Source organism: Perognathus longimembris, chromosome 7 (genome assembly GCF_023159225.1).
Source record: "Perognathus longimembris pacificus isolate PPM17 chromosome 7, ASM2315922v1, whole genome shotgun sequence".
In the NCBI taxonomy this organism is placed as follows: domain Eukaryota; kingdom Metazoa; phylum Chordata; class Mammalia; order Rodentia; family Heteromyidae; genus Perognathus; species Perognathus longimembris.
In genome coordinates, this window is record NC_063167.1 from 23,401,725 (window position 1) to 23,425,715 (window position 23,991).

The window sequence follows — 23,991 nt, forward strand, 5'->3', positions numbered from 1 at the left end:
AATGGCGCATGTGTTCTCCCATACGCAGAAGCTAGATCTATAATAAATTATACAGGTCTTGAGGCATTCACACACAGTGAGACCAAAGAACAGAAAGGCACAATGCCTGTGTTCCTCTGATCACACAAAAGAATATTTGTCAAAATGAACTCCAGGAAATGGAGGATTTTTTTTCTTTGTTGCTGTTTTCCTTTTCTTTCAGTTTTGTTTGTTCATTTATGTGTCTTTGGGAGTGTAAGGGGAGGCACAGGAATGGAGGAACATGCAGCAGTGGTACTCATTAGACACTGTGTTGAAAACGAACTATATAACTTGTGGTTGGTGATGGGAGGGAAAACCTGGGAGAGAGGGTGGGAAGGGGTGACATTGTCCAAAAAGCAATGAACTCTTTACCTGACTTATGTAACTGTAAACCCTCTGTATGTCACTTTTATAATAACAATACTTTATAAAAAGAAAATACCATCCATTCATTCATCCATATGGGATCTGCTGATGGACGTCTCTTGGGAATAAGATTTGATGCCGGGTCTTGAGGACACAGAGAAGAAGGAAGAACAAGGAAATTTCCTTTGTCCTTTGAAGCTGCTCCTCCCATGTGCTCCTCCCAAGCTCCCTAGTTAGGTCCCTCTTTGGCACACTAGCACAGGTAGATATTGGCTGCCTCCCCGTCCATTTCTTGGGTAAAGAAGCTCTGTCATTGGGACCCCACAGGCAGAGATCATGGGTCCAGGACTCGTGGCCAGTGGTGGGATGATGCTATTCTCCCTGGGGGTCCTCCCCAGTTGGCCTTCTTGCTGTGACTGCTCTCTGTACCCTTGGTGTCTCTGCATTCCAGGCCTTGAAGTTAGAGCAGGTGCTCTACTTCTTAGACATTTAAGTAGCTGCAGAGATGTCTAAAGGTCTGGCCATGTGTGCAGGATCAGGAGCAGCAAACTATCCTTCTTCAAGAGTGTAAGAGAACCCAGTCCTTCAATGAATCCTATGTCTATGTTCCAGCCTCTCCTATGACCCGGCAGTCACAGAGTCCTGACCATGATACTTCCTAGTCTTCTTAGTCCCCCTCTGTCTTATAGCTAGTCCAAGTTCAAGTACATCAGTTCCTTCATACAGGGGCTCCAACCTAGTTCCCAGCCTCTACTTCCTCCTACCCACAGCTCAGCTTTGGCTCAGCTCCACTCAATGGTGGAGAGGCCATCGGGGTTAGCCCAGTAAGCAGGGTGCTCTGTGGCCACCTCGCCAACGGGAGGGGCTGGGGAATATATCCTGAATGCCATACGTCAAGGTGGCTATGTGGTTTAGATCTTGGGCTGGCTCCAGCCAGAGCAGTGAAAGGAGGTGAAGACCTGGGGTGAGGCCACACTGGGGTGTCCTGATGGCATAGTAAGATCTGAGGCTACCTCCAGAGCGTGCACTGGCTTTACCGATTCTAGAAAGCTAGCTCTACAGGAGAGAGAAGATGCTCTCCCCAGGAAAGGAGACCAGGGGCAGGGGGGCTCTTACCTTGTTGCATCAGAGACCCCATTCCGAACCAGAAGCTGTTAAGTAGAGTGAAGTTGTTCTCTACCACCTCAGAGCCGGGATTGCAGGGATGAGCATCGTACCACTCATAAGGGCTAAACCTGTGGGGCAGAGAGAGGCAGTGAGGTGGTGCTGGGGGGCGGTGTCAATCCACATGTGAGGTGTCAATCACTCTAGGTTACCCTTCCTCTTTGTTCTGCTGGGGAAGCAGGCAAGGGACAGTCAGGGCCATTTCCCTTCTTGTTCTTCACTGTTGGTGTCCTTTTCTGGTTGTAAAGATAATCCAGGAGTCAGGGGCCAGTGGCTCATGCTGGATCAGGAGGATGACAAGTTTAGGCTAGCCCTGGCAGAAGTCAGCAGGGCTCAATCTCAACTGAAAACGCTGGGCATGGTGGCACGTGCCTGACATTCTAGCTAGGATGAGATGATTGTGGTTCAAGTGTGCACTGGGGCAAAAAACAAGACCTTATCTTAAAAATAACCAGTGCAACAAAAAGGACCAGAGATACATGCCTGCTTAGCAAGTGCAAAGCCCTGAGTTCAAACCTGAGTATCACAGAAGTAAAAGCACTTTAGAAGCACCTCTTAAAAAGCATGTGGGCCTTTCAACCTGGAAATTCTGCAACTCATTATCCAGCCCAGAGGAACCCACGTGTACACAAGCATACAGTGAAACACATAAGGGTGTTTATCAAATTGTTGTTTGTCATAGAAACAAGACTGGAAACAACCTAAATGTCTTTCAGTAGAGGAACAATTAAATAAATCAAACCATAGTTGTGCTTTGAAATATCACAAGGCTGTTGAAAGAGACTGGGATACTTCTAGATGTTTCTGGTGGGGAGAGATCTTTAACCCATAATATATGGTTTAAGGAAAGTGATAAAGATAAGAGCAATATGATCACATTTATATAAAAAGATTCCTGCAGGCATACCTATACAGACAGATGTGTATGCATCTACATGTAGGTGACTACATACTGCAAGTTCTAGGTTTCACATGTAAGAAATACCAGTGTTTATCTTTGGGCTGGGGTATGGAGTAGAATGGCAGAAAGAACTTCGAGAGTCCTACTGCTTTATTTGCATTGCATGCTTAAACAAAAAAAAATAAGAACATATTTTTGAAAAGCTCCTGGTATAATTTTAAAAAGCAAAAAAAATTAAAAAAAAAAAAAGATGTTCTTGGAAGTAGCCAACCAGTATAGAAAAACAATGAGAGAAAAAACAAAACCAAGTACCCAGGCATCTTAACCCCTGGAGAGAATAATGTGGTATATGCTTTTTTCCCCCCAGATTTTTCTCTTCAAATATCCAAACACTTAGACAACAGGGAAATATTGTTAAGGCTTCCCCACTGCTTTCTATGAAAGAGAACTCCTGACTGCTGCAAGGAATTTTCGTTTCCGGTGTGAGTTCCAGTTGAAGATGCTGGATGGAGAGATTGAGACATGGTGGAGAAATCCCTGGCTGGGGGTGGAGGATGGGAAGAGACAAGTCCAGTGAATTTTGTTGTTTTGTAGTGGTGTGGTGCTCTGTAAGCGCGATGTAATGACGTCACCTTTATATCTCTCCTCGGAAGCAGTCGGTGCGTTCGTTCATTCTACACTGACCACCCAGGCTCCAGGGAGAAGCAGGAAGTTCCCCCATACAGGAAATTCTAAAGAGAGGCTTCGAGCCAAGTTGAGGATTTTCAAAGGAAATGGTCATGAACTGCTTAGAGCTTCTAAAATCCACAAGAAAGAGACCAAGGATCAGGAGTGCCAGGTGGAGAGGCTGTTGTGAGAGGGGATTTTGGAGAAAGCCCTTGGAGAGCCCGCGTGGGGCGCGGGCACGGAGCAGGTGCATCTGGGGAGTCTGCAGTGTGGGGGCTGGGTGGGTGGGTGCTTTCTGGGTGAGGAGAGGGCCATGACCACAGTCAGAGTCCTGTCTCCACTGGATGACTGGGGTTGGGTTGTAGCTCTCCCTTGAATGGAGTTAGGATAGCTTCAGGGCAAAGGCTTCTAGCTTTCACTTGCTCACAAGGCTGGAGGACCTTGGCAAGCTGAGCTATAAACCCCATTGTGACCATTAACGGATACCTTCCTCCCTTGTCCAGCCACCATCCATCTATCCTCTCCTTTCCTGCTGGGACCCTTGGACCCCCTGACTGCAGAAGCATAGCCCCCCTCCCCCCGCTACAAATGAACACTTAGTGTTGTGAATTCAGGGGTGGTGAGGGCCTCAGCATATGACAGCTGCGGGGTAACCTGGAGGCCTCTTCTAGGGCTTTATTATCATAGGGTTTTTTTTGGGGGGGGGGGACATGATAGGTAGCTCCACCTATCAGGGCTCTGAGCTCATCTGTGTGACCATTGAGCCATACTTTAGAGTTTAGAACGACTTCACAGCAAAGCCCCAGACAAGGCCACCCGTTGATACTGGTGTCCACAAAAGTGTGTCTAGGAAGTCTACAACAGTGGGAACTGGATGGATGGACTCGATGCCCATCACAGAGAGATAGTTAAGAACACAGGACGTAGCCGGGCACCAGTGGCTCATTCCTGTAACCCTAGCTATTCTACCCAGGAGACTGAGATCCAAAGTCAGCCCTGGCACTGGGCAGTAGCAGCCTCCTGGGCTCTCCAGTGTGCTCTGGTCCTCACTATTACCCCTGCTTATCCGTCAGCCTGCTTCTCTTCCTAATGTCACCTTCTGGCCTGGACAGGCACTTGTGTTCAATTTAAAGTGGTCTTATCCAACTCTGAAAAGGACAGGCTTTCTGCCAAGACGATGACAATGATGGCCTCAACTTCTGCCTCTGTGAATTGGGTAGAATGACACCCTCCTCTCAGGACTGCCGCAAGGATGAGACAGCACGGTATGAGTAGTGATGTGTGGGTACACCACAAGGTGACAACTACATGATGATGCTCTTCTCACACCTGCGGCCAAGATCTTTTTACCTCTCCTCTCTCTCTGCAGGTGTGGCAGCCACTATAGAAATCCCCTTTTCCCAGACCAGACCTGGCAAGAGGGCACCTACCTCCCTATTCAGAGGAGAGGGGCTGGAATGCAAGCCCGGCTGCCTGCCGCTGATGGAAGGCCATTATATTGGAGGGGGAAGGGATGTGCATCAAACAGACAGAACTGAAGCTGGGAATGCTCAGTTGCTGAGGGGTGGGCCTCTGAGAGGTTGGCTGGAGCCGCTAAAATTACAGTGAGAGCGCCGGAGAGTGGCTCCTGGCTTTCAAAGGCTTGTTAGGCCATTAGAGACAAGAGACGTAATGAAGGCCTCTCTGTGGCAGGCTTGCCGGCTGGGCTGGCGGGGCAGGGCGCCCGTGGCCTCCACAGCACCCGGCCTCAGCAGCAAAGCCTGGGGAGGCAGGGCAATTTTGTTTCTCATATCCTTCCCTTTGGTCCCTCTTTGTGTGTGGGGAGGGAGCGTGAGGGGAAGGCTTTCAAAGAAGGCCCTGGAGAGAGAGGAGAGAAAGGAAGGCTGAAATACGAAGCCCCTGAATCTCAAATTGCCTCTCTCTGGAGAAGTCTCTCTTTGCACCTGGTTGGAATTTAGAGGAAGAATGAACCAGAGCAGGAGCCACACTGGGGCCTGGAGGGAGGGGGCAGAGGGCCTCACGAGGAGGGGTAGGAGAGCTGGGCCATGTAGCCACCAACTTGGGGTGCAGGGTGTGGGGATCATCCAAAACACCCAGTGACCCAAGTTCAAGTATAGCAGGATCACTGCTTGTATGTCCTTCCCGAGCTCCAGTGTCTCCTCTTCAGGGGCGGCCATGAGATTTAAATGAGGTCATGTCTAGAGAGGGCAGAGAACAGTGCTCGGCATGTACCAGGTGTTCACTAAACACGAGCTGAGTGTGTTCCCTCATGATCTCCTCCGGCCACCCACTAGCAAGGGCACACTATCTGTTGGGTGAACAACCACGTGTGCAAGTGACCTGGTTAGCACACATCCCAGGCAAACTGCTATGGGTGTGCCAGGTCCCTGCCTGCGTCTCGTGTGTGTTTGCCAGGCACATGTCCTCCTGCTGGTGTGGGTTATGGAGACACAGCCAGTTGGCAAAGCCAGGCAATGTCCCCAAGTCTGCTGTGCCAGGGGCATCACCCAGGTGCCCATCTCTTCCAGTCTGTTCCTAGGACATGGGTCTGCAACACACTGAGAAACACCAGCACAGACCAGGGGGAGAGGAGGTGGTTCCTGGGGTGTGTGTGTGTCTGAAGGGGTCTGAGCCTCCCCCTCAGCATCAGGGAGGGAAGGGCAGCGGGCACAGGAGTGGCCTGAGTCTGCACCCGGGGCTGAGGGTGTGGGACTTGGCTGGCTCCCTGAACCTTTGAGCTTGGGCCCAAGTTCTGGCCCAGGGCATTGCCTTACCTGGCGATGACAAAGAGGACACAGCTGACACCCAGGTAGGCGAGGAGCACATACATCCAGATATCCGGGGACAAGGGGTTGAGAAAGGAGAAGACACTGGGGTTGGTGCCGTTAGGCTTTCGGTATAGAATGCTCACACCGAGTGTCATGAAGGGCTTGGAGAAGTCGATGGCCTTCTCTCGGACATGGGTGATGGTCAGGGGAGCCACGGCCAGATCTGCCTTCTGCAGTAGAAAGAAAGACAGACAGGTAATGAGCAAAAGCATCAGACTATAGGCGCCAGAGCACCTGGTCTTGTAGGAATGCAGAAGAGGGAGTGAAGTGGCATCAGAGCCCAAGGCCACTTAGTGACTCTCGTTTTCAACATTTATTGGTGGCTGTGGCACCCCTGGGGTGCAGAAAGACAAGCATGAATTCCATTTGACCTTTGTTCTCTAAGAGCTCACGGCCCTGAGGAGGAGGACAGTGACATAACCATGCAGAGAATGGGACCCTATTAAAGCTGTCACCCAAGTGATCCCTTCTCAAGATGGTGACATATCAAATGAAGACAGTTCAGCAACCTATGAACATTTAAAAATAGCTCATGTTCTTTACTTGTGTCTTTCAAACGTCGTGAAGAGAAGCAGAAATCTACAACAACCTGCATTTAAATCTGCTTTCCTCTTATCTGCTTTTCAACGGCTTCACCCTGTCTGGTGAGTGCATGTGTCCTCCAATCCACCTATAAGCTGCTTGGACAAAGATAATCACCTCCGTGGAGACTATAGTACTAAACAGACAAGTCCTGGGCCTCATTAGCAGGAGGCAGCACAGAGGGGAAAAGCAGGGGTGGGTGAGTCTAAGGATGCTCAAAAATTAATAAGGTTTACTCTAACATTTTGTTGTTGTTGTTATTGACGTTGTTGTTTTGGTAGTACTGGGGCTTGAATTCAATGCCAGGGTTCTACTACTTAAGCCCCACCCCCCAAATCCTGTTTTCACTTTAGTTATTTTTCAGATAGGGTCTTGTGTTTTTGCACAAGTCAGGCTTCAGATCTGGATCCTCCTATATACTCCTCCCATGTAGTTGGGATTACAGGCACTCTACCACTTGAGCCATGTCTCCAACCTGGCTTTTGCTGGTTAATTGCAAATGAAGTCTCAAAGACTCCCCTCCCCTACTCCCCCCCAGCCCCGCACTGGGGCTGGCTTTGAACCAAACCTTCCAGATCTCAGCCCCCTAAATAGTTAGCATTATAAGCATGAGCCAATAGCACCTGGTCCCCTTAATGAGAAGAATGAAGTTCTTTCTTTGGTCTGAGTATTTCCTGAATAAGAATTCAACAGTGTTCTCTTCTACACGAGGCCCTTATTAAACCACTTCCTATTTCCCATATCCTTTTCTTCACCCACACACGTGGCTACCCTGTGCTCTATTTAGAATGTCCTCTTCCTATTGGCTCATGCTTGCCACCATCCACATTCCTGTGCATGACAGCCTCCTGTTCCAAAGGCTCAGGAAGCTTGCTCTGTGTGGTAAGGCCTGTACCTGCCAGCCATGTGCGGCCCTGTCAGCTGTTGTGAGTCTCGTGGCTCATCTGCTTATTTGCTCCTGGGTTCCTTGGCATGACTGAGGCCAAGGCCAATCCACTGCTCTCTTCCCACCCCCGAGATCCCTCCTAATGTCTGGAATATTTGCTAATCATGTTCCTTTCTAAGGGGCTACCCCTTGGTCTCCAGTGGGTAATTACACCTCAGAGCATGAACTAAGGTATTGCTTTCTTTCCCCAGGTAGAGTAGGACAGAAAGGTGGGGGAGGGGAGGACCAAAAAACAGCATCAAAAACATTTTTTCCAAGGAGGCTACTACCTCTGATAGTCTTTCCTAGGGCATAATCGCTCCCTTCCTCCCTCCCGTCTTTCCCTCCAACCTACCCATCACTACTTTATGAGAGCCACCAGGCACTAGGGATACAGAGCTAGCCCTAAGGGAGCTGGCTTCTATTCTCATGGCACTGATGGTGCAGTAGGGGTGACAGACCTTAGTTGAACTATTTAGCAAATGGCAGCTGTTTACGGCAGCACTGACTGCACTTAGAGTAGGAACTAACACTCTAGCAGGAATTAGGCAAGGAGGTAAGGGCTTGTATGGGTAGAATCCCAGCTTCTAGACTGCTCTATGGGTGCCCTAGGCCAGGGGAAACGGGGAGCTCTGATACTGCTCACCGCAGTGGTTCTCGGTCACAGTCCCCACACCCTTCCCAGAGCCCAGAGATCTGGTAAGTTTCAGAACCCTGCAAAGACAGGAGTTGGAGCCTATCACAACAGATCCTTACCTCAGAGGAGACCTCCTTCCTTTTGGGAGTTTCCAAAAGTGTGAATTGGAATTTGCCAGACTTCGAAGACAGAGGAGGAAGGAGCAGGGCAGCTGCTGCCACCCTAGCTCTCCCAATTCAGAACATGGGGAAGGAGAGCCATTGAAAGGGAGAGGACTCTCAGGCAAGGTGCAGAGTGGCTCATATGCATTTGCTCAAGAACTGCTGAGCCCAGACCGCCCTGGCCAGGCTTAGTTACAGCAGTGAGGAAGAGGACTAGTCCCTGTTCTCCTGGGGCCAGTCACGTGACTATGCTGGGTGTGGAGTAGACACGATTCCTGGGGATTATCAGTACTGAGGGAGGCCCCCTGGAAGGTCTTTTCCAGTCCTGAAGTTCTGAGACCATCTATAATATTTGGTATGACAAGGATAAAATGGGTCTTTGGTTCTAGAACCTGGCCTCCCAGAGCCCTGTCCCTTCCAAGTACATCGTGTCAGGAGGCTCTGTTCTGACCCCAAAGTCCTCATCATATGCAGGAATGCACTTGAACTGGTCTCTGGGCAAAAGCTTTAAGGCAATACTTGAGAATCTTCCTTAGAGTTTTAATAGCAAGTTGGATGATGTCACAGTGTTTGTAGGCAATACTTATTCCACCAGAATGTTCTAGGAACTGACGAGGAAGGCAGGTGCAGGGCCCCAGGCCCCCTTGATTCCCCAGACCCTCTGAGGGCCTGTGGAATCTCCCTGCCATTTTTCCTAACAGGGTTAAGAGGCAGAGGCATCCAGGATGTTCTGTGCCTGCGGCAGCAAGATAATTGGCCAATGCGACTTGCACTGGGCGTTTGGATGTGTGTTCTCCCTTGGGGTTCAGAAAGGCTGGTATTCTCCACTTCATTTTTTGGTTTAGGCAGAAAATACTACATTTCAACCGTTGGTAACGATTTCCCCTGAAAAAGGCATTATTTTGTCCAACTTCCCTTGAAAGATCGGAACAGATGTCAAGTCTTTGCTGTTTCAGTTCATTACTCAGAATGAAAGGCCTCGTCTTGGCGGCTCTTCCCACTCATGCAGGTTTCTTCCAGGGTGATTCATGAAATCACAGGCTGTCAGAGCTGGACGAGAGACCTCTGGGAACATCTATTCCAAGCCCATATGGAAATTTTGTTTTTGTTTTTGTAGAAGGAAACTGAGGCTTGGAGAAGCTCCTGGGTCTTCACTTTCAAATTACAGAAATCATTTCTTTGAACAAAACCAACCCTATGGTCTGTCCTGTACCTTCACTGGTCTCAGAAGGGATTTATTGTACTCTCCTGCCTTGCTAAGGGCCATCCTGTACATGTGTTTGAACCTCTAGACCAGACAGGAAGCTTTCCTAGAACATCATTTCATTCCCATAAACAGCTTGCCACTTACCAAGAATCTCCTAAGAGGCATCTGGCATCTTGCACTCTCTCATGAAAGCCATTTGGCCGCATCTGCTTGGTCAGATCCCAGTTCCCAGCATAAGTAATAGCAAGGAGTATTTACTGAAGGCCTGGAGGTGTAGCTCAGTGGTAGAGCATTGGCCTAGCATACAAAAGGTTCTTGGTTCAATCCCACTACTGCCAATAAAACCAACTGACATGCAACTGTCCCTCTCCCAACAAAGAAAAACTTACTCAGCTCCAGCTCTGTATTTTAGCACTCAGTATTCACCCTGGCTTCAAGCTAGACTCTGGCCTATACCACAGAATAAACTCAGGACCACCTCCTACCAGGTTCTAAGAATGGAGTTAGGATCATGATCATTCTGGCAGCTTATCATTGATTAACTTCTCTTGGGACAGAGAGTCCTGGTAAGAGACTAAGATCTACCTCCTGAGCCCTGGTGTCCCATTGGCATCTTGGAGGCATACTGTTTCTTGAATTATCAAGCATGGTCTTCGTAAAATTCCTTATTTCTATGTCCTTCTCCCTGGTTAGGAATCCCAAGGGTGCCTACCTGCTCTGCTCAAATGGCAAAAGCTGCCAATGCTACTGGATGTTCCTACATGCCAAGAAGCATGAAATATGCTTCATGTATTCCATCATGCCAATCTCCCAGAGTCCTAGGGGGGTAGTAACATCAGTGCCATATTTCAGATGCAGAGGCTTCATCCATCTAGAAAGGTTGTTCAAGCCAGCAAAGGGTCAAAACAGTGTTTGGACTCAATTAGAATCAGTATATAGACTCAATTTACGGTGACCTCAAAAATCCAACATTTTACCACTCAATCATTCAGATCTCAACTCTTGGTACCTGTGAGTGTGCCTTAATAAGGCTTTTGAAGATATCAATTAAAATACTTATAAGAGAGTGACATAGATATACACAGTGTATATGTGATGATGGAGGCAAAGGTTGGAATAATGCAGATGCAAGCTAAGGACCATGACTGACTGCTGGCTATACCAAAAATGAGGAAAGGCAGGGAACAATCCTCCTTCTGAGGCATCACAAGGAACCAATCCTGCTGACATCTTTGTTTCTCCAGAGCTATGAAGAGTAAACATTGCAGCTGCTGCTTCTTCTTTTGTTTTTGCTAGTCCTGGGCCTTGACCTCTGGGCCTGAGTGCTGTCCCAAGGGTACTTTTTGCTCAAAGCTAGCACTCTACCACTTGAGCTATAGCACCACTTTCAGCCTTTTCTGTGATTAATTGGAGATAAAGAGTCTTGTGGACTTTCCTGCCTGGGATGGCGTTGAAATGCGATCCTCAAGATCTCAGCCTCCCAAGTAGCTAGGATTACAGGCCACCGGTGCCTGGCTACACTGCTGCTCTTTGAAGCCACCAGGTTTGCTGTCATTTGTCATGGCAGCCTTAGGAAATGAATACACTTGCCCCTCATTCTCTGTGCAGGATGCATATGTTGCTTTTTACCACCTGCTACCAGCCCCACCCTGGTACCTGCTCTGTTCTGACAGCAGAACTTATGGCTGAGACTGCTTGGCTCTGTCCTGAGCTCAGCCCTGAATTCCCAGAGACTTGAACCTCACTCCAGCTCCTGCCCTGGGTGGCTGCTGGGGCCTCTTCAGCATGCCTTTTGCGTTGCTTGGTGGGGCTTGGAAGTTGCCTTCCAAATACCTCATGTCAACAGTACCTAAGAAACCCAGTTTTGGGGCTGGGGATATGGCCTAGTGGCAAGAGTGCCTGCCTCGGATACACGAGGCCCTAGGTTTGATTCCCCAGCACCACATATACAGAAAATGGCCAGAAGCGGCGCTGTGGCTCAAGTGGCAGAGTGCTAGCCTTGAGCGGGAAGAAGCCAGGGACAGTGCTCAGGCCCTGAGTCCAAGGCCCAGGACTGGCAAAAAAAAAAAAAAAAAAGAAACCCAGTTTTGCTCCTGCCACTCACAAAAACTTATTCCTGGGACTTGTTCTGCTGATCCCCTGCTTACATCTCTACTATGGGGCATTATGACTTGGGTATGAAGTCCCCCCGCGAAGCCTCAGGTGTTAAAAGGCTTGGTCCCCAGTTGGTGGACTCAATTTTGGGGAGATGGTTGAACCACATGGGCTCTGCCATCACCCATGGGTTAATTTACTGGTTGATTCATACTTTTTTTCTTTTTTCTTAGTGTATATTCATTGCACAAGGTGACGCTTTCTTGAATGTATATAATGTACACTGGTCATAGTCCTCCTAGTACCCATTTCTCCCCTTGGTCTCCTCCTTCCTCTTCCCCAAAAAACCCCTTCTATTTTCATGTCTTTAAAAAAAATCTGCATAGGAGAGCATAATGGAAGGGGTGATATTGATCAAGGTGTGCTATGCTCATGAACTGATATGTTGATTGGAAACTCCTTTGTACAACTATTTAAAGATAATAAAAAAAAAGAGTGAATTCTCAATTTGATAATGTTATTGGAAAGTGATGGAAGAAGGGGGTCTCTGGAAGTACATCTTTGGAAGATATGTTATCCCTGGTCCTGACCCCCTCCCACGCGCCTCAGCTACCATGATGTGAGTAGCCTCCTCTACCATACACAGCTGTCGTCATTATGTTCTGCTTCAGCCAGGGCAATGGAGCTGGCCATCCATCGGCAGAAACCTCTGAAACTATAAGCCAAATTACATCTTTCCTCCTTTCAACTGTTTCTCCTGGGAATCTGTCACAGAGCTTGACCTACACCTGGGACATCTGTGGAATTCACCTCCACTTTTTTTTTCCTCCCAAAAAGTGTTTCTTCAGCTAGATTCTTCTCCTCCACGCTTAAAGACAGATCATGCTTCTTGAAGAGCCCTGGACATGAACCTGACAAACCATCATTCGGAACCACCTACACATCTGACTAGAGGAGCAACAGGTTCGAGTAGATTCATAACTGTCTACTGACAGGTCAGCTTCTAACTCCTGTGATTCACCTGCCAGCTTCCTGAGCTGACGGCAGGCTCCCTGGTTGACAGAGCAATGATGTGTGTGCCATTCCCAGGCCTGGGGAACCGCCTATTCGAGTCCCAGCAGGCTCTCTCCTGTGCTGCTGTCTTTCACAAATGATGGCAGCTTCTCCCTGCTTCATATCCCCTTGAACCCAGGATGGATGCACCGTAGGCTCCATCTCTCCAACAGCCCCATAGATCTCTGGCAAGGGAATCACAGACAGGACAGGGCCTGCCCTAGCACAGCTCAAGGGGGTCAGAGTTGGTAAGCCTCTGTCCCACCCCATCCCCCACCACCAGATAGATTCCATCCTGGTTATGCGTTCCCACAGCTGCCAGAATGCTCCTTGGCACTCTGATCCCAACTGAATTTTTATTTGCAAGTGACTATTTAATGTCTTGTTTCCCTGACAGTACATAAATTCCAGGAGGACTGGGTTTAAGTTTGTTTCCCTCACAGATGTACCTCGTGGGATCAGCACAAAGCCTGACATAAAATGGGGGCTTAATAAAATTTTATTGGAAAAAAATGAGTTCCATAATGTCCCCCAGGGTCCTGCTTTGCTCTTCCCCCGGCCTCATGATCCAAGATCAGTCTGTTTCCCTGCTTAGCACCCCATTCTCCCTGAAGCCAAACTGTCTCTGACAGTTGATCTGACCGTCTCCCACTGCCTGTTGCCCTATGGGTCCACCTAATATCTGCTATTCTCTTCCTTCTGCCTGGCCAGTAGATCCCCAGCACTGGGGTCTCACTTCAGGTAGGTCTTGGTGATATTTCCCATTCCTTGTGTCTCCTTAGTCACTGTCCTGAATAGCCATCCTTGAAATCTACCTGTTTTCCTACCCTGAATGTGCCCTTCTCTATCCAGAGCTCTGGCTCACCTTCGGTGAACCCCCAGCTTGCCCAGGGCTGGAGAACATGCTTGAGTAGGGTAACAATGCTTGAAAACATGGCTTAGGACCATGGCATATAGCCCAGAACCAATACCTGTTTCCTCGTTGAGACTCGAGTAGAGCAATGGAAATGCGTCACTGATTCCAGCTTTTCCCATCATGGCTGGCGGCTGGGAGGTCAGAGTCCATAGCCTCAAGGCTATGACTGGTGTCAGGGTGCAGCTTTCTAAGTCCATACCCTCCTTACCCAACTGTCACTGCTATTTTCTAGACTACCAGGGAAGTAGAAACGAACTGATGTCTTCCCTGCATCTCTGATTGCTGCTGGCCAAGGAAACAGGGGCTGGCTACCTCCTGCCTCTTTCAAGTCTCCATGACCTTCCTCCAGGGTTTCTTGGGATGGACTACATGGACTCTCCACTGCTCTCAGACCCACAAGACCATCTCTGGTCTACACTCAGGGTTATGAGTGAACAGAGGGGACATTTGTGAAGGTTACTTCTTCACCAGGGAATGGCTGATGTACAAACTTTCTATGACCATTTCTTATCGCCATCTTTGCCCAGGCCAATCTTATAGGCCATGGAGAACCCCTTAGCAGATCACAGACAGCCATTAACCACAAGCCTAGCCTCTGATGATGACCTGTTGCCCCATGTGTTCCGGATCCTCTTCGCCTCTGATCTTGCCAGGCCAGATCTTCTCAGGGGGAGAACTGAGGACCATCATCCAGGATGGGCTCTGTGGGCTCTGATGATTCTTGGAGGCCAGCCGCCGGCTCCAAAGGCTCTTTGATTAGCCCCATTTTACAGATTTAGAAATGTAGGCCAGAGAGGCTGCGTGTAACTTTCTCACTCTCTGTTGAAATGTGCCGGACCAGTTATCTGAATCCATTCCAACTGGATTACAGAGTTGTCAGACCTGGGTGTAATTTCAGGCAGGGAGTAGAAGGCATCTGAGAGGGGAATAAGAAGCAGGCAGCAGCAATGGAGAGACGGATGATGGATGCAGTAATCACCACTCTGTCTAATCACGTTTGCTGTTCCTGTGTTCCAGGTGGCTTAGGGAAGGTGTATGTGTTGGCAGGAGGAAAGGGGGTGCCTCCTTCAGGTGCCCCATCTTCCTTTACAGCCCTGGCTTCTTGGAAGGCCATGTACGATGGACAGCAGCCAGCAGAGAGTCAAGAAAGGACGTTTTAAATCCAGGGTTTCCTAATGGGCCTCAGGAGGCAGACACTTACAAAGGTGAATATTCATCATTTTTTACACCTATGTTCAGATCCCTAATAAGGAAGTAATAATATTGTCAAGTCTTTACCATGCTTTCTATGAGCTAGTGAGAAGACTAATTATCTGACGACACTAATAAATGGTTATGATGTTATTAAAAATGGCACCAAGCTAGGATTAATAGGCTCATCAATTGTAAGGAATCAGGTTTAACAAGATCCTCTGCATGTCCCATCAGGGCTCATGGCCTTGATGGATATGAGGCCTCCTGAAGTGTAGCCCAGAAACCTGGAGGCTGTGAATGAGACTCCCCGTTTCCTCAGCTGAGGGGTGACTCAGGAGGGTCTGGCTGCTGCTGGGCTGTCTCATCATATCCCTTTAAAAAACATCTCCTCAAAGCTCCCATGCCACTGGGGGGGAGCCAGGGGTGATGGGTCTCCACATGACCCCGCCCTTTTCTTCCGCAGCCCCTTTTCAAATGCCAGGCTCAGAGGCACCTAGAGCCTGGGATGGCAGAACTCCACTTACAGGTGCAGGAAAGTGGGTAAATGGAGGTACTGATGGGGGGGGGGAACTGCTGGCTCATTTCCATGGTAATTACTGTTATTACTAATAACAGTGACAATTCTACACCCTTCCAGCTAAGAAGCTCAACGAGCTAGAGGCCTCTTCTCCACCTGTTGTCTGCTCTGAGCCTCACGGCAAGCAGGGATGAGGGCAGCAGGTGTCCTTCTCACATGTGAGTCAGAAACTGGAATATGGGACTTCCTGATCCTCCCCTGCCCTGACTCCAACAGCCTCCAAAGAATAATGGATACAATAAAACAACAACGACAACAACAATAATAAGAGCAAATATGGAGGCTGTGCTGACTAGACAACGAATACACTGACTCACAGCAATCTTTGAGGTAGGCCCATTCGTATCACTCCCCTTTAACCGATGAGGAAACTGAGGCACAGGAGGCTAAGAGACTGTCCAGGAACACACAGGGACTCAATGGCAGAGTGAAAACCAAACCCAGCCCAAATTCATGTTCTCTCCTACTAGGGGCTGCAAAGATTACTGCACGAGCTCGTCTCTGCTCTAGCGCCTTGTTAGGGTGGGCTCTCTATAGAGGGCCCAGGGCTACTGAGGCACAGAGCTGCCAGACTCTACCAATTTGAGTCCAGCCCCACCACACACTAGCTGGAGCCTTTCTCTCTCTCTGCCTCAGCCACTGTATCTGCACAGTGGGCGTCACTGACAGCGCTGCCATTATAGGCTGTCCTAAGGATGAGGGAGAGGAAGATGAGGCTAAGGGGTCCAGTCAGGTCCTTGCCTGCCTTCCCTTCAGACACAATGTTTGGATGGATGCTGCTTCCGTTCCACTGAGGGTCCTGAGCTAGAAGGCAGGTAATGAATGTCCCGTGGTAGGCGAGCCTATGAGAATGGTACCTCACTGTGTTTCCACACCTCCCTTAGGGGCTGTGATGATGACTGGAGCCTAGGGAGGCTGATGACTTTGTGGACTTATCTAGCCACGCATCTATGAGGTGGGAAAGGCTGCACTTGCACCCCAGTCTACTGGAGTACAGCCTGAGCTTCCAGGAGCTAGGGAGCTGGGATGTGTTTGCTCAGAGCATCTTGCAAGGCACTTGCTTATTGGGTTGACTATGGACCAGGCCTTGCACCCGGCACCACTGTCACAACACTCCTGGAGGAGGGGGGATTATGTCATGTTCCATAAGCCCCAGGCCCCTTCCACCAGCTGGTCCCTCTGCTTGCTCTGGCCCCTTGCTCCCAGGGTCCTCTCCACAGCCCAGGGAGATGCTACCTTGCTCACTCCTCCATCTGAGCCCTCAGCCCATTCCCTGGAGCATCTGTCTTCACTGAGGACCCAAAGCGACTCAAGGGAGCATGAGGTCTGTCTGTGTCCCAGAGTTGTGTTCTGGTACCTTGTTCACATGGCTGGGACAGACACCCTTCTACAGGTGTTCAAGGAGCAGAGGACTGGAGCAGTTCCAGACTCAATTCACTGGGCCCATGGGATTGTGAATGTGTGTTTGCCTGGACAGGGATGTCTGGGAGGCCAGGGGCCTAAGCAAGGTAGGCCCAGGAGAGCTAGAGCACACTTCTCCACATGGGTCCCTGTGAGTCTTCAAGGATACAACCTTCACCTCTACCTCCTTGGTCCCCAGGGCATGCTGGGGTGCAAGGTCCTAATTTTTAAAGTGTACCTCACTGGGCTCCCAAGGGTCCTCCCTTGAGCCCCAGGTTCCAGTCCCAGCTTACGTGGTCGATGAGTTCCTTGACCATGCCATTCCATTGGCCCTTGTCATCCTGGGCCCCGTACTTGCCGTCTTCTACCAGCCGGATCTCGTAGGAGAAGCCCAGGATGTGGGCCAGCTCCTTGAGCAGGTCAATGCAGTAACCCTCAAACCGGTCATTCCCATACAGAGTCCTGTCTGATTTCCGGAACATGACAAAGGGCTCCTCCTGCAGAGACAAATGGGAGAGGGGACACGGGCTGAGTGAGAGGGGTGGAATCAATGGTGGATGGCTCTTTGGTTTGAGTGTGTTCTGGGGCTTGAACTCGGGGCCTGGGTGCTGTCCCTGAGCTTATCTGATCAAGACTTGTGCTTGTGCTTGACCACTTGAGCCACAGCTCCACTTCTGGATTTTTTTTTTTTTGTGATAGTTAATTGGAGATAAGGGTCTCATGGACTTTCCTGCCCAAGCTGGTTTTGAACTGTGATCTTCAGATTTCCGTCTCCTGGGTAGGTAGGATTACAGGCATGAGCCAACTTGGGGGTGGCTGAGATGACTGGTCTGTACGTGGGGAAAGGGAAAGCACAGTTCTAGGAACCAGTTTGGAGCCCTCTGGTGGCCCCTGGCTCAGAAGGTAGTCATGGACTTAGTTGCCCAGAGGTTACAGAACTAGCTAAGTAGGGCCGGGATTTGAACTCAGGTTCACCTAATTCCAAAGCACTGGTTCTCTCTGTGGCAATCGTGATGTGGGCCAGAGTTCTCAGAATATGGGCCCCAGAAGAGCAGATTCCCTCCACATTCCCCCCTCCCCATGAACCAGGGAATCTGGGAAACTGTATCTGAGTAGCCCCTCTCAGAACTTCCCTGGTGTCTGCTCTAGAAAGTCCTCATCAATTGTCTTCCCTGGCTTTTCCCCAACTCCTGGTTCTCAGATTAGATCTACACACCCTTGATTCCTTTGTCTTCCCAGGACTCTCTCAGTTCCTTATTTAAGTTCTGTCAGGTGAGCAATGGCTGATAGCAGTGACAGCTCCATTTGTATGGGGCTTGTCTCTCCCAGGGGAGGGATGATCCTCAGGGAGGCGGCTTGTGGGGTGAGTGACAGCTGTCCCACGGCAGGCTCCCCTTCCACACACCACCCCTTCAGATGGCGGAGAGAGCCAGAGAGAGGCTTGGAAAAGGCTGGGCTTTGCCTGACTTCTCATTTGGAACTCCCTATGAAGAACAGTTGAGCAGAGGCAGAACGCCTGAGAAAGGAAAGAGTTTGAACCCATCCAGTGTGAGGTTCACTGAGTGAGGAACTGTGGGTTCTGAGGTGGCAAGATCCAGGCCCCCAGTGGAGTCCCAGAGGCCAACAACAAGAGTCCCGTGTTTCAGCTGGCTCCACCACTCAAACTCACTTTTAAGTCCCCATGCTGAGGTGGGGTGGAACTGAATTTCCAGAAAGCTCAGGATTTATTGAGTTCCTATCATGCACCAGGAATCATCTTTAGACTCAAGTCACAGGCTGTTTAAGTCTCACTAGCTTGCCAGGTGGTGACATTATCCCCATGTGATAGATGAGGAAACAAGAGGTCAGTATGCTGCCCAACATCACACTGGAGTTACTACAAGGATAGAGTCTGTTCCCATCCTTTCCAACCAATCAGGATGAATCTCCTCCTGGTTCTGTTTTCCTTTCTCTCCCTTGGGTCAGACTTTCCTGATGTCACCTGCTTTCCTAGGTCCCACACTCAGGTCCAGAGCTTCTCTCCTGGGCCTGCTTCTGGACCAATCCTTATTCTCTCCTGACTCCCCTGGGCCTTCTTCCTCATCTGGTTAGTATGTGCCTGGCTTTTCCCATAGGCTATCTTCCCTCAAACTCACCATGGTACCCTCAGGTGTTAGAATGCTTCAAGCTTGCAGCTGGGTGGGGGGCAGCTGGCAGAGTGCAGAGACTGGGAGGCCCATGTCCACAAAGCCTCAGTAAGGCACACAGCTAACTATGGAGGTGTTTCATTGTCCTCCCCAATGGTGAGAGGCCTTTCTCTTGACCTCATGGACCCCTGGGGGTGGGGATAGGTGGAGGGAGGCCAGTGTTGACCCTCTGTGGAACTCTGCCAGCAGCTGCTAGCCAGGCTCCTGCTTCAGCCTTGTTTCCCTAGTACTACTGCCTCCCAACACCCCATCGTTTCCCTGACTGATGGGCTCCAGCTTTTAGGAATCTTTTGAGGTGTTCCAGAGAGGCAGCCAGGGAATATCTGAACTCCCAAGGGGCTCCCCACTCTCCAGGGACCCCAAGAAAATGACTGCTTAGTCAAGATGGGTGGGAGGCTGTGCTTTTCGGCTAGCATCACACTAGCTCCCACTGCCTCTTCTCACCAAGCAAGCAGCCAGCTCAGCGAAGGATCCAGGCAGTGTCTGGGGCAAGTGTAAAGGCTGCGTGGAGGAGAGAGGACTTGGTCCAGACATGACTTTCATATAAATCAGTCTCTGAGCTGCTCTGCACCCTGGCCATAGGGAACAGGCCCGAGTGGGATTTCAGCCCAGTCTCATCCTTCTAGCTGATGCTCTTATGCAGTGTACAAGATACACCACTGTCCCTGTTGGCCCTGATTTTATCTCTCAAGTAAATGATTCGAGTTCTTTCTCTAAAAGAAAGATACCATCATCCTCAGGGGAACCACTAACACATATAGATAGATTCCCACCTCTTCCTATAAAATGAATATAATAACATAATCCCCACTTTAATAATAATAGAGAATTTTAGTGAAGATAAAGTGACTCAACTCAGGTAAAACATTTAGTGCCTGGCCAGTGTTAGTTGCCAATATTACTTATTGTTATTATTATCATTATTACCATTACTGTCATCTTCTTTATCCTGAGTGCTGATTAGCCTGTTACTGCGGTCACCTTTCCCACCTAGAGACCGCACCCAATGTCACCACAGGATAAAAATCATGGCTGGCAACAGAAAACCATCTCAAAGAGGTCCCCAAGATAGTATACTTTCTGACCCCCCTCTCCACGCCCCTCCCAGGACTTATCCTCTAAAATTAGAACTTCATTTGTGAAGCCACCACAGCCCCAGAATCTATACATCTCCATATAAATACGCTGCCTTCGGAGCAGCTGTAAAATGCCATTAATTTCGGGAAGTGCTTTGCGGATGGCATACATATTTAACAGCCAAAGCCCAGAGCATTAAAATGGTGCTCGCCTTAGTAATGTGTCTCTAGACCTGCAACATTTCCTAGGGGGTAATTCTGAACTCCGCCAACTACTTATTCATGGACTATTTCACAATTTATTACTGGAAATGTCCAGACAGCCAATTCACAAGCTCTCTCGGCTGCTAATCGATTGCTCAGTGAAGGTGCCCTCAATTTCATAACTTCACGCTCTCCTATTGCTTTGGGAGAAGAGCCGTAGGACCAGGGGTAATATTTCTCTTCAACAAGTCACAGAAAACAGGGGTCCAGAAAAATAACCTTTTCTGACTTTCCGTCACCGGGCTCTGAGTCTGGTTTCTCTACAATCAGTAAAGCTTAGAGCAATGTGAATGCCAGCCCTAGTGCTAAGCTTCTCCCATTCACAGAATGCTGGATTTGGAGAAGGGCCTGGAGGCTAACAACATGTGAGGAAGGATTCAGAGGCTAGACAGTGATAATGGCACGTCCTCTCTCTGACTTGGGCAATGTCAATCCATAAATACATGCATGTACACAGAACCAAGGCACCATTGGCCACATGCTCAGATCTTCTATTTGCCTGTCTCTGCCTGGACTCACAGGCCAAGCAACTCAGACTGCGGGCCTTGGCGTCTTTCTGGTAGAACAGCAGAACAGGCCTAGGATGATCTCTGGCCTGGGATGGTGTCCCAGTCCACGTTCTGGCTTTGGCTTTTCCCTTCGGCTGCTGCTGGGTGCTAGGGGTTCCTGCCTTTCTGGCAGCAGAATCTATGTGGGTCACGATGTGCACTCAGTACAAATATGCCATCGCTGCATAAGCAGATGCCCCACATGACTGGCCCCCTCACCCACACACCCACCCACATGCATGCTGATCACTGCTCACATCTGCAGCCAAAAGAACCCTGAGCCTTCAAACGCGGGGCCCCAGGAGCGAGGCCCGTGTGCTTTCTCTGTGTGTGAGCTGAGGTTTGGGTAGATGAATTTTTCATGAACTTGTGGAAGAGCAGAACCAGAAGAGAGGCTGGGCTTGCAGGGAGGGTGAGCAGGGCAGGTTTCCAGGCCCCTGATCTGGTTTAGGCTCAGGAAAAGGGAAGACAACTGTTTGCTCTGGAATCAGAGAAGGTGGGGTCAGGTCTGTCTGTCTGTCCATGGCAAGAGAATAAGAGGCAGATTTAGGGGGTCTGAAAGGATCTGCTACTGTCTACTGGGTCCAGACCCCAGGGAAATGAAGGAGGGGAAGAGGCCCTCTCTGCAGGTTTTCACCTCCAGACCCTGTCCCCAGGGGCAGAGCAGTTTGATGTTCTTGTCCTCTGCCTTGGTGTTTGCCTGTCACTCAAAGCACTGTTGCCCTGACAACACACTCAGACAGGTGGGGGGGGTGGTGTGGTATGCTCTCAGCAGGAGGTGCTGGCCCTGCATTCAGGCTGCTAAACATAGGGCTGGGTTTTCAGCCAGGTCAGCTGAGCGGGTGCCCAACTGCCCCAAAGAGCCAAACCCTGAGAGTATACTCCTGGGCTCCGGATATGCTGACAGTGGTGAGAGGTTTGAGGTTTTCAGGGGGTCCTTGGTTTGTCCTTGGTGGGAGTGGGCAATCTCTCTCCTGAGGGACTCTGAGGACTGTGTTCTCAGGTGGGCACAGCATTTCTTGAAGACCCATGTGAAGGTGGTGTGTCACATCATCCAGGGGTGACGTTTTCACTCTACTCCCCTGCCTGCTTGTTTGTTTCTGACTGCCCCTCTGGGAGGGGCAGCATGATCCTGGGGATCTCTGGTTAGTGAGGATGGAGGGAGCTGAATTGGAGTCCATCTCTCCCTTGCCCTGTAAGCATGGGCTATTTGTGATGGGGTTAAGATGGACTGCGCTCCCTGCTGTGGACACAGGCTGTCCCCTTGAAGTGAGTTAGCAGTCAGGCCTGAGGTCCAGGTGATGGGGCTAGTTGTAGGGAGTTTCTGTGATGTCAGGGCCTGGACTTAGACTATGGCTAAGAAATGGGAAGAAGGCAGTGGCTGATCTGGAGTTTTATATCTCTGTAGGAGACTAGAACCATGAGAACCTCCCTAGAGGAGTTAGAAAACTTTAATGCCTTTAGAGGCCAGCACTTGGAGAGGAGAGGGAACTAAGGAGTCAAATACAAAAATGAGAGAACCATGGGGTCTGGGGATGGTTTAGGAGACGCTCCTGCACCTGAAAAGCATCCAAAGGCAAACCTGAAGTTCAGGGCTCTGCTTGTGGATGAAAGCCCAGGTTTTCTCTCCAAGACCCAGTCTGTGTGTCATATTCTATCTGAACTCACCAGCGCCTAGGTTTGTAATCAGTACCAATGAATACAATAATGGCTATCATTTAGCGCTTGCTCCATACTCTATACTTGATCCTCTCAAGTCTATGAAGTTGGTATAATTACCAGTCCCCTCTTTCCAGAGAGATGATAGGCACAGAGCAGGCAACATGTCAGGGCACACGGTAAGTCACAAGACTCACAGCAAGACTCAGCTCTAAACTCTGCACCCTGAGCCACTGTACTGTCCCATCTCTGGCACCTGGCACCCGGCACCTTGGGGTGTGTCTGCCTCAATGCTTTGAGGCAGAGAGGCTGTGGGGCAGATGGAGTGGTGTCCAGGCTATGAGCCAAGAGGGGCTTCTCTCCTTCCCCATCCTCTGGGGTACCTGGGAGCCAGCCAAAGCTAGAATGGGATCTGTGGTGATGAAGTGAGCCCTGTGGGTCCGGAGAGCTCTTGCAAGAAGCTGTGAGCATGGGTGAGAGACATTGGGAAGATTGGCAGGTGGAGAGCATGCAACGTCTGTCTGATTCTGTCTCTGCTTGTGTAGAAAGAAGCCCTGTGCTGCCGCAGAGGGCTTATGCCCTTGAAATCAGGCCGCCGGCGTGCCAATAAAGTTTGCCCCTCTGGTCTTTCAAGGTGGTGATGCTTTACATCCTTTGGGTGTATCCTTAGCTTACCTCTTTCTGTTTAGACCATTGTTTTGTGGTCCTAACACCTTTGCCCATTTAATCATCTCTCCTAATCTCTTAAATCATGCCGGTTTTACCTTTTTAAAGCCTTGCCTTGCCAAAAAAAAAAGTGTTTTATTTATATCACACAGTTTATGCAGCTCTGCGTTTAATCTTTTACCACCTTTTTATTATTTTATTTTTACCCTTTTATATTTTAGCTTTGTCACACTTTTATCCTTTCACTTTGTGACATTTTGGTTTAACATTTTTTACCTTGTCTAGTCGGAGCCGTAAATTATTTAATTTTTTGCCCTTCTTAATATCTTCCCTTTTAATCTCCTTCCTTACCTTCATTTTCTCTTCATTATTTTCCTCTTAACCTTTTCTATTTTGCTCTCCTCACGCTCTCCTTTTATCTTTTCTATTTTTAATCCACATCCATATTCCTGTAATTGTTCATCAGTATCAGACTCACCTCCCTTTGCTCTTTTTGTTTATTTTTATCTCGTATATTTTCACATGACAGTTTTTCTTTCTCTTGTTCCTGTTGAGATCTCTTGACTTACTGGTTTCAGCAGTTGGATTTTTTTTTAAAGATATATATTTATCTAGTCAACAAGGTGGATCACAAAATCTGGCTGTGGGGAAGGTTCCAGTTGGGGTCTTTCCCTAAGGAGAGGGCTGGTTTCTCCCCAACTGCACAGCCATTCTGTCCCTTTAGACAGGGCTTTCCCAGCAATCACAACTCGGGGAACTGGAGATGAGACCCACAGACGGCAACTCCTCTCTGAAATGGATAGGGCCGCCATGTTGGCCATTCCTTAGGATTCTTAGAAGCATGGACATTTTCCAGTTAGATCCCTAACTGTTCTGTGGTATCAACCACCCATCCACGA

The 23,991-nt window shown here is 49.3% G+C and overlaps 1 protein-coding gene across 1 annotated transcript in view; it reads right to left on the minus strand.

Moving 5' to 3' along the window:
- The window catches only part of Grik3 (glutamate ionotropic receptor kainate type subunit 3), a 210,664-nt gene that overhangs the window by 18,853 nt on the left and 167,820 nt on the right, over nucleotides 1-23,991 (minus strand). The window contains exons 10-12 of the mRNA XM_048350918.1: nucleotides 16,987-17,190; nucleotides 5,893-6,116; nucleotides 1,504-1,622 (exon numbers count right to left, since the gene is read on the minus strand). Coding sequence (XP_048206875.1) covers nucleotides 1,504-1,622; nucleotides 5,893-6,116; nucleotides 16,987-17,190 — 547 coding nt within the window. The remainder of the gene's footprint in view (nucleotides 1-1,503; nucleotides 1,623-5,892; nucleotides 6,117-16,986; nucleotides 17,191-23,991) is intronic.